The sequence below is a fragment of the Phallusia mammillata genome, chromosome 2, assembly GCF_965637545.1.
Source record: "Phallusia mammillata chromosome 2, kaPhaMamm4.hap1.1, whole genome shotgun sequence".
NCBI classification, from domain to species: domain Eukaryota; kingdom Metazoa; phylum Chordata; class Ascidiacea; order Phlebobranchia; family Ascidiidae; genus Phallusia; species Phallusia mammillata.
In genome coordinates this window covers 4370582-4381552 of record NC_137253.1, presented here as the reverse complement: position 1 = coordinate 4381552, position 10971 = coordinate 4370582, and the positions used below count along the sequence as shown (strand labels likewise).

Here is a 10971-nt window from a genome sequence, read left to right as displayed (position 1 = left end):
TGTCCTTGATGAGTTCAATCAGAAAAAAACATAATTTAGTTTTGTCGGTTATAGTGCAGGACCTAAAAAGTTTTATGTATCGTTTTACAGCATGTGGAAACAAATGGAAACATATTTTGAAAAATCGATTTGCAAGTCCTCATACCATTCCAGCATTGCAATCCATCCTGACCCAACCATTGAGCGGATTGTAAACAAACTGTTTCAGTGTTTGTTAATTTTGTGTCGTTTGTATAGAAAAGTTTTCCATCATTCGGACAACTGAAAGTTCCAGTTGAGTTGTAACTGGTCGCAGATGAAATCACCACTACGTCATTGTGTAACATTTGGTTGCAATCTGTACATTTGTAGTTTTACAAAACGCACAAAGCTGTTTCAATGTGGCTAAACGTGTTTACCTGTAACGTTAAGAACTCCGCCAATTGTACATGTTACAGCGAAACATGGCGGGCCTACAATCAATATCCAATTGATTCCGTTTGTAGATGTACTTAGAGGATGTTTTGCCATAAATGTAGAAGTAACACAATTTGATTGCGGTGTCAATGTTGTTGTAAACGTTGAATCTGAAGGAAATGGACTGGAAGACAAACGGTCACCAAATCTAGCATATGTAGCCGTTTCAGCGCCACCACTAGGATAATTAACTGTCCATGTCAGCGAATCAAGTTGTAACCAACGGTGAGAATTCGGGATTGAAATAATCGCAATCTGCAAAAATACGCGTTGATCCAAATCCTTAGTAAAAGAAAAAACTTCATATATATGACATACTAATTATCATTTATGTATTTAGTATTTTTATCGCTTTTACTAAAAGTAGTCAATTAATACAGCACATGGCAAAAACTGTAATATTTGTAAAAGTTATTTCTTGAAATAACACACTTACTTTCCATCAAGATGTTTCCCGCACATATTTCAAAACATAACAAAAGTGTTACAAGCCACATTGGCATGCTTAAATCCATAAATTTTTCTTGCTTTCTCACTTTTAAGGATTTAAAACTAAAATGAACTTAAAGATTTTGCAACATACCAACAACAGCTCTAATTATTGCACAAATGATAGTGCCAAACATTTTAGCAATATTTGTGACTCTTTGAAAGTAGTGGTAAGTGTTGTTTTTTTAACTAGCATGTCAAAAGTTATTTTTAGCTATGAGGCAAACTTATTGCAACAGAGCAACATACCAGAACAAACAGTTTTAACGTACCTATTTGTGCGTGTAAAAAGCTAGATATTGTCGGTTGCATCTATTTGGAGTTTAAAACTTGATCTGGAGTTTCGAAAGTAGACAACAATATGCAATAATTGCTTATAAGTTTTTAAACTTAAGTTTTTTAAAGCAAATTAGTCTTAAACTGGGTTTACACCACAACTGTTACTAAGCACATTTGGGTGCGATGAGGTTGAAAAGATTGATATCTCCTTGTAAACTTTAAATAAGGTGCTCGTAAATCCTTAGTTTTTTCTTTATTGGCTTTTTACAAAACCACAATTTCATTTTAATGAGAACAGAAGACCAGCCAGAGTAAATCCTCCCCAGCGGCTTATTGTAACCTATTTTAAAGAGTACGCACAAAACCCAAACAATTACTTTTAATGTCATATCGCATTTGTATATTTCTAAGTGGATAATAAAAACGATGATATTAAAATTTCTTTTATATATTTAACCGGACCTTTTTATTTTTAATAACGCTTAGGGTTTCCTACTTTGCTTCTGTTGATTGTAACTGCACTGCGAACCCAAACGTCCTTGAACGCCTACAACATAACCAAAATACAACAGCTATTTTTGTCCAACCTCTTAACTTCACCCGCTAGTTGTGTAGGACACTATGAGGACTAGAGTCGTGCTCAAATTTCAAACCATGAATCTTTAGACATACACTAACTGTATAAACTGCTGTAATAGACGTTATTATGAAAATGGCAGTTGCTTCAAATGAACATAAAAAGCAGTCAACCGTTTCACTTCATCGTGCTAGCACAGACTGCGATACAAACTATGTTGACTGTTTCACTTGAGCAAACACACATTTTGCCGATAATGAAGTACGTCGGTTTGTTCAGCTATAGCTGATAGGTCAAACCTGACTGGGTTTTGTACAAACACTACAACAGCATGTACGGATAAAATGTCACGGGAAGTTAAGTATTTGGTCAAGGTTTAGATATAATTCGATCTTACTTTGTTCATGTAACAGTTTTAGGGCATGGATGAGCAAAATTAGAAATACGCCAAGCCAATAACTCAGCTTATAATTTAGTTTTGTTTGCACACTGTAAATTGAAATGGTGGAAAACAAAGGGTGGGGAAAATAAAAGGTGGTATGATCCACCTATTGGGGTGGTACAGCTTAAAAGGTGTAATTTCACACCATTTTAAGACCAAATTTCCACCCGTCCTATAGTATTGGTGTAAATACCAACCCTCAGTTCTCACAAGGGTGGGTATATGCGCAAAGGTATTTTAAAAGACGCGGTAACACATTGCTAATCGTTTGAAACAATTTGGGTACTGCAATAACTTGCAATTAGGCGGTCAATACGCGATTTAGACCATTTGGTGCTAGGATTTCTCTTCCGTTTTCATTGCGGTCAAGGTTTGGAAATATGTTCAAGCCGTGGAAATACGACATTGGAGGTTTGGAATTGTATTTACTCTAGTATAAATGATTACTATACTGACAAATAAACCAGGTAGTATATTTGTATTTAAACAACGCATCTTTTTACAACAAACCTTCCTATAACTGCAGTCCATGTAACGTAAATTGAAAAGTTTTTCAGAAGTTTAAGGCAGATGTTAGTATCCTACATGTTACTTTTACGTTCTAAGAGCGAAATCCGTAGCAGCAATGTATGGCAGTCGCGACTTAGAACTGTAACCAAACGAGCCAGTGGCATTTTTTGAAGAAAAAAACATGCACATTTATCACGCTGGATCTCATCAACGCGACTTATGCACGCTATACAGTATACATCATAATATTAGGGGAGTTGGTAGAAATACGAGTATAATTAAAATGAACAAATCACCGGTGAAAAAGTTTTCATTGTTAGTGAAGCTTTAGCAACACAGCAAGATATAGATTGTCGCATAACAATCCCAATTGTTACATCAGACAGAATTCTGGGATCGCCCAAGCTGAGTTGCAGGGGCATGTTTGTTTTATTATGACGTTTGCGGTAAGCCACACCCAGAGTTCAGCTTGCGCAGACGCCACGTTTTGTGCCGATTTGGAGGATTTGGAGTTTGGATACGGATCGGAAACAGTTTTAAGGTTTGTTGGTTATACTTTTTGTTTACCTTGCAAACTGACCAGTAACTGGATGCATATTAAAGTTTTTAAAATGTATGGAGTTGCGTAGTAGACCTGTGTAACTCTAACCTATTTTATTGCGTGACCAAGTCAACGTTTTTTTAGAAAAAAATGGCCCACTTTCTCATCAGTATGGCTAGCAGGTCTTGATAATTGGTACATCAGCACTTTACAAACTACTATATGGCCCACAAGCTAATTAGTTAAGAAACACTGGTTCAGACAATACTGCTTGTCCATTAGTTTTTGGTTTATTTTATATGCATTTGGTAATTGTTGGTCTTGTGGATTGGTTGTGTTAAGTATAAAAATACCTTTTAAAATTATATGTATCAGCAATATAGATTCAACTTGTAGGTTCATTAAAAGTGAGTTGTGTATGTTGTTTTTCTTGCAACTGATAAAGTATGTACATTTGAAGACAAATCTCAGATCAAAATAAAAAAACAATGTAAGCTGGAATTTTATGTCCACATGAAACTGAAACGTGTGTTTGCCAATGCATTTCTAAAAAAAACTCCTTTAATATTTAAGAAATGAACATCATCATGTGACTGTGCCGCCATTGTGTTGCACAATAAACTTTTGCTCCAGAAAGTATTCTTCACCAAACCAAAGGGTGTCAAATATATTTTACATTTCGGTTTAAATGGTGGTGTTATAGTGGTTTCGTAAAATATGACATGTTTAATTTCCAAACGTTTCAGTGAGTGCTTATGTAATGTGCAAGAGCATGTTTAGATAATAATTTAGGTTGCTTTTTATCTCCTGTATCATCCTTGTTACCGTCATTAAGGTTATTTTTGTTCGCAGATTAAAAAGTAAATATGGAATATCATGTGACCTGTGGTGAGAGAAAAGTGATATTAACCTGTATATCAAAACTGGATGTGACCAATCAAATTGAGACTACATTCAATATCACCCATCCGTTCTCAATTCAGCTTTACTCACAAACGTTTAATGACTGGGTGGATGTAGATAATCTAACAGATTTGCCAGAAAGTGGCAAACTTATTGTCAAAGGTATTTGCATGTAATACAATACACCAGTTAATGTTTTACACTCATGTTGATTGTGACAATATGTCTTAATGTTGTTTGTATTTGTACAATTTTGGCTTAGAAATATGCGATTAAATAATTTTCAGATTGTTTACCGGAGATACAAAATGATAATGAGACTGCAACACATCTTTCATCCTCATCTTCACTTTCAACTACATCCCCCTCAGTAGAAACTGATGGATGGTTGGTTAGATACAAGCTTCCAAAACTCATTGGTGATGCTTTGGAAGATTGCAACTATCCAAGCAAACTAACCAACAAAATTAGGAGCAAAATTGTTCAACTCGTCTGTGATTCAATTTTACCACATAATATGTAAGTGTGATATAGTTTGTTTGAAAATAGCTTGTAACGTACACATTAAATATTACTAATACTGTAAAAATTAATTACAGGTACCCATCACCCTTACAAATGAGAACAGTATTAATGGAATTAGTAAAGGCATATCCAGTATTGCAAGATCAAAACAGTAGCAGTCCAATAGTAAGTAGGTGCGAGATTTCTGCCCAGCACAGTACTGATTTTGGTTTGTTTTGTAGAGCACATGGGTTTGTAGTTTGCGACAAAGATTTAAAGACATAAGAAGACCCCTTCATTCAGATGTGCAAATTGCTGCTATGAAAATAAAGTATGGCGGTCGAGAAAGGCAGGATTCTTCAAGGAGGTTGTTTAAAGATGTGAGTATGTACATATATTTATTAAAAGTTTTCTAGGTTTAGCAAGTTACATAGGTTTATTTTCAGTTAATCACCAAAAGTGAGGTTATGTTCCAAATTGTGTGTTTGCATACAGAGTTTTGAAGATGAGGAATCCGTTGCACTGCATTCTAAAATAGCACAATTGGAGCTGGCCAAACCACATCCAAGTCATGATTTAATAGAAGACTGCCATAAGTGTACATTCGAGTTTTGGAGAAATATCATTGCAAGAGGTGCAGCAAGTAATGACATTTTAGACCATGCAGTTTCCAACACTTCATGAAATCAATTTGGTAGGTGGATCTTTTCACATTATATTTAATGTACCCATTTTAATGTAATAACCATTTTATTGAAATTGGAATGTCCAGTGATTTGTCTGTTTCAGATATTTTTGGCAACAGAATTGATTCTTAAAGTAGATGTATTGCAAACATTCATGGAAAAATTTGGTGACCAAAAATGCTGCAGAGACTGGAGAATCTTATTAAACCTAATCATAATCACCAAGTACATTTCACAGGTATATATTAATTTAAATTTCATGTTTTAAAATATGTGTACGGTTTAAGCAATGGGTGATGTACCAGTAATATTTTTATTTTAAATTGTAATTGACTTTGAAATGATGCTATTTTGCGCAAATGCTGTGGGTTATAACTTGTTTTATAATATGCAGGAGGATGAAAGAATACTTGGTGTTTGTTGGTGGAAAGAAGTTATGTGTTGCACCTAATTTGCCACAAGCCGTAGTTGCAATGATCTGCAGCTATTGGTTGTTCGACATTTGCTTTCCGAAACAATTGGTCAAGTCTCTACAACTTTTCTGCTGTATTCTAAATTTACCACTGAAAAATCGTCACATTGGTGTACAGCGTGTTTCAAACAAGCTGTAAGCGAAGTGCAAAGTAAATTTTGTGAAACCTGTTTTGCAAATAACTTTTGTGAAACCCTGTTGTACTGGAACACCTTTGCAGGTGGAGATACCGACACCCTATAGTGGTGCAGACAGCTGAGTGGTGGTTGCCACCAATGGGGGCAAATTCACACCTACTATGGTGGAGTTCACAGGTGGAACTTACCACCTTCGTTATCTAAAGGTGGGAAGCAACTCCACCCTAGGTTGGAGTTTGTGGACCACCAATTTTGGTGTTAGTTTCCACGACTACCATTTACAGTGCAGTTAGGCTGCACTTTAACTCTGTTAAAGTTAACAGTTTTTGAATCTTTGTTAAGTTAAAACAGTCTTTTAATAATGTCCAAGTTTTTACTCAAATATAGAACATGTTTATATGATATATTTCTGGTGCACATTGTCAATGCGTCAATAGGTTTAGAGTAGATCATAACAGTTTGGTTCTGTTACGTCTACATAGGGTAGGAACAGCCATTCGTTTTCAAACCTCTATCAAAATACACGTTAATTACTTTTAAATTGCTTTAGTCATGATTGAATCCCGCAAGACAAGTCGTCGTCTGCAGGCTGGGGTTGTCGCAAGTTGGTTGTATTTTGGCCACAAAGTGTCGCTGCTGAGTAACTTGCTGTTCGAGTCTTTGTCACTGGGTGCAGCAACTTAGAACACTTATTATTTATATTGTGTATTTATTATTATTAAATAATAAAAAAAATATTACTTATTATTTATATATGTAACGTAGAACACTTATTATTTATATTGTCCGTAATTATTTATATTGTGCATTTGAAAATTCAACATGGTTATTATTTGTACAATTTTTTGGGCTATGTGGTCTTTTGTAACAAACCACTTTAAATCTGTGTGATATATGGCATATTTTATTGTGTAGCAAACTTTTGTGGTTAATTTTGATGCCACAATGTTGGGATAGTGTGTCAGTTAGGATTTGATATGCTTTGACTATTTTTGTGCTGTGCTGCCATTTATGATTTTTTAGTAAATCAAGAAGAGGCCGAAGCGCAGACTTCGACGCAATTAAAGCGGTATAATTTTAATTGCATTATCTGTGCACAAACGCCAGCCTGTTATAGTACAAACGCCATTGACGATGGCGGTAACAGCTCGGCACTATAACTCAGTAAAGTCATATAAATTATAGTTAAAACGCTACGGTCCTTGGGAGCTGCCGTTTCAGATTGTTAGTAGTTTTTTTATAAAATTTTCGAATATGTGGTTTGCGTCACAGGAACTCGAACCAATAACCTTGTACAGATATAGTTTTGCTTTCGTTTTCTTTTGTTTTTTATCAAAAAGCTTGATCTAAAGAACATTATTGTTCTGAACTAAAGAAATGATATTTAATATACTTAAAGTGGTATACCAGTGTGCCAGGTACCTTACCAAATTTAGAAATAGTTATCATTCAATAACGTAAAATTAATTCATATAATATTAGTAATAACTTTCGTTGGTTGAAGTTGTTGTTACAGCTGATTTAAAAGAAGGAAATCAAAATCGGTTCGCAAGAATTGAAACAAAAGACAAACAGAAATTCGTCGAAACTGTTACATCTTATTTGCCTGTGTTTGCTGATTTTTATTGATTTCCGCTTTTCCGCGCTTATAACCGGGTCGCGTTCATGGAATGTTACAATCAGTGAGATTGCTCTCACTATATCGTCAAGTAACAGTTTGCAGGCATAAACAACATGTCACATCAAATTTTTAACTGATTATATTAAAAATTACACTATTTCGACCTAATTTTACGCTTTCGTGCTCTTGAAATCAAGAAATCAAGAAAAAACGGCAAATTTATAGTCTCCACATTTGGTCCATATGAACAATAATCTTTTTGTAAACACAATTTTTGAATTAGCATTAGAAAATATGTTTGCCTAGAGGACGAAGCTATTTTTTGATCCAAACTGTCTAATTTATTCTTAGTTTAGGCAAACAAAATACATAACTTGTTGTTCACAAGCAAGATAATATCAATGTCTTGTACGTCGATGCAACACCTCATTCCTTCAACAGTGGCTACAAAGTGTTACATCGCATAAAGCACAATCTGGCAGTAACACTGGGTGGTGATCAGAAGGCGTAAGATAAGCACAGCAACTTTGGAACTTGCGTTTCGACTTTACCATATAACAGATAAAATAGCTGTGCCGTTGCGTTTTGTTACTGCAGTTCTTTCGAATACCAATACAGGACAGTACCCCAAACTGAATGTAACATATCGCATTGCCAAAGTAAAATGCTGTATAGTACAATTAAGATGATTCAGCTAGGTAATATTTAAAAATCGTTTGGTAAAAACCATATCAAGCCACGTTTATACTATACATTATGTTAACCAGGATATCATTATCTTGTATTTGAATTAACTTACAACTTATAATTAAGCCTGGTATAACAGCAATTAATAAAAATTAAAATCATAGAGGAATAAGTGCTAAATTAGAAAGAAATGTCGATAATTACTTTAAAACTTGCAACGATCATCAATAAATCCTACTAAAAATCTTGTCGTCTGCAGGCTGGGGTTGTCACAAGTTGCTGGTGTTTACGCCACAAAATGTCGCTATTGAGTCACCTGAAACTGTCAATTCACGTCATTGTCACTAGAGGTAGCAAAGAATAACATTTTCAACACTTATACGATTGGCCTTACAAGTTATCACATTTTTTGTAATCATAAAATTTATCTGCTTTGAATTGACAAATTTATGTAGTTTCAAGAAGAAACGCGCCATACCTTGTTTTTTCTGTTGCTTACTTTTTCTATAGTTAATTTTGACTCAAATATGTTGTATCATAGGGTTAGATGTAGGTTTTTAAATAAAAATAAAAAAAAACTTTAAACACGTCCCTTTTGGACTTTGCATTGCAACATGGGTATCAGGAAAACTGAGAAAAGGCTAAACAACAGACTTGTGCGCAAACAAAGCAGTATAATTTTTATTGCCTCGTGACCACATTGTCTGTGTACAAATTCCAGACTATTTATAGCAAAACCGCTATCGACGGTTGTCGTAACAGCTTGGCACTAAAACTCGGATATTCACACAAAAGATAGTTAAACTCTCTCGTGTCGAGTTGTAAACACGTTTTATTAAACTTGCCAACAATTGATGTGCGTCACAGGAACTGGAACCTAATGCCGTTTCAAGATTATGTAACTACTTTCGTTTTCCTTCATGTGTTTTATGACTGGATCAAAGGTTCATCTAATTACACAGCACACTGAAAGGAAAATTACATATTTTTATTTTTAAATTTAACCGTTATGAAAATTCTGCAACCAGAGTATCAACAGACGTCACACGTTTCGTGATAGACACATTCGATTCCATTATTAATTTTTTTTTCTTTACATGTGCTATATTAACAAAAGTATTTCTCCAACAGAAACCACAATAAACAACAGCGCACATGTAGTTTAGCGTTTTTGCTTTTGAAAGTTATAGCACAAGAGTTTTGTTTTTGAATCTTATCATAAAGGTATAGGGAACAGCAAAATAAATGTAATACATCTGTGATTCTAGACCTAATTTAGGAGACCTAGTGTTTCTTTTCAATTACATTACATTAAATCGAATAGGACAACTGTACGGTTGTTGGAAAGAGGCAAAACAAAACAAAATCTAGAAACATGTAACAGCTTTTGAACGTTTGTCTTTGTAACAAAACTTTTACGAAATCCCGTATCGGTTGCTGGTCATTCTTACTGTTATCGTAATAGCCCTTTCATAGAACGTATAAAAAGTGGTTACAACAGTCCAACGTCTGTTCACCCTTTTCCAACTCCCACTGGGCCATGAACCAAATTTAACTTAGTCAGCAACAGTCCCCTCGTTAATGTAGAACTAAAGTTTTCTGACGTAAGCGGATTTTACTGTCAGTAGAGTCTACAAAGTCTTTCAGACCAATGCTTTTCGAGGAACGATAAAAATCAGACGGATTTACGGTTACAAGGGCATCCAAACCATCGTAAACCAGCGACAAAAATGACGGAAATTTTAAACTGATACATATACTTGGTAAGAAAAGTAGATTATGAAATACAAACTACAAGCGTTGTACTGTGCACGCCACAGCGGTTGTCTGCCTTGAGCTTATACATAGGGTTCTGATAAAATACTCTTCCGACAAGCTAATTTTATCAACCGGTTTTACTTAGGCCATGTTGGGAATCACTGGAATATAAAGAAGTTGTCAATTATAATCTTGGGTAATGTAAGTTTAGATTTGGGACTAAAAAGGACACAAATAAATGCTATTGCGGGCAATTCTCGTACTAATTTCTGAAACCAATCGGTCAGGGTCACAAGCACTGTAAGTTGTGTAGAATTCAGAAACGGTTTGTAAATAAGGAGGAACTGAAAGTAGTTGCTACCAGTCAGCAGCATTTGTCGTAAAAGTGTTTTTCCATGGGTTTCGTGCGGCACAAACTTTACTGCGGCTGGAATCGTGAGACTCTTTGTTTGGTTTAGCTACTCGCTTTCACTTTAGTGAGTCCCATAAAACTTTAACCGAATTATTTCTACAACACTTTTCAACGTTCCACTAAATGTTCTGTGCGTTATAAAATAATTCTACAAATGTTTTTTTTCCTAATAAACACGATAAAAGCAAAATGTGAAAAGCATAAAATTGTAATATTGTGAAGAGAACTACACACAGCAAATGACAAAGCATTTGAAAAGATAATTAGAAATGTAAAGTAGAATTTTAAAACCAAAAAACAGCACAATATACATCATTGCCCCATTTGCATCTTGTAAATGTGGAATTTCGGATTAGGTTTGCTGCAATATGAAGTAATGAAAATATCAACACAGCAGCACAAAAATTCACAACATGAACATGTATGAAACACTTAAGCACAGTACACAACGATGTTGGTGTCACAGGTTTTTGTAACTCAGAAACTAGGCAAGTATT

At 34.8% G+C, this 10971-nt stretch overlaps 1 protein-coding gene and 1 long non-coding RNA gene across 2 annotated transcripts; both read left to right on the top strand.

Annotated features, from left to right (window-relative positions):
- Window positions 1–2309: 2309 nt before the first annotated feature.
- LOC145213815 (uncharacterized) lies at window positions 2310–4343 on the top strand. The gene is made up of 3 exons (XR_013856892.1): window positions 2310–2654; window positions 3136–3294; window positions 4147–4343. It is a non-coding gene; the product is annotated as an uncharacterized LOC145213815 (long non-coding RNA).
- Window positions 4344–4456: 113 nt separating this feature from the next.
- Window positions 4457–6051, top strand: LOC145213814 (sterile alpha motif domain-containing protein 3-like). The gene is made up of 6 exons (XM_080082221.1): window positions 4457–4716; window positions 4797–4887; window positions 4944–5081; window positions 5197–5395; window positions 5491–5625; window positions 5782–6051. Coding segments are annotated over exons 1-4 (420 nt in total). The 5' UTR covers window positions 4457–4714; the 3' UTR covers window positions 5386–5395; window positions 5491–5625; window positions 5782–6051.
- Window positions 6052–10971: the final 4920 nt, after the last annotated feature.

Bases quoted from the DNA above. Each gene is read 5' to 3' on its own strand.
- LOC145213814 (XM_080082221.1), top strand. The intron at 4,888-4,943 runs GTAAGTAGGTGC...TTTGTTTTGTAG, and splicing joins AAAACAGTAGCAGTCCAATA to AGCACATGGGTTTGTAGTTT. The intron at 5,082-5,196 runs GTGAGTATGTAC...GTTTGCATACAG, and splicing joins CAAGGAGGTTGTTTAAAGAT to AGTTTTGAAGATGAGGAATC.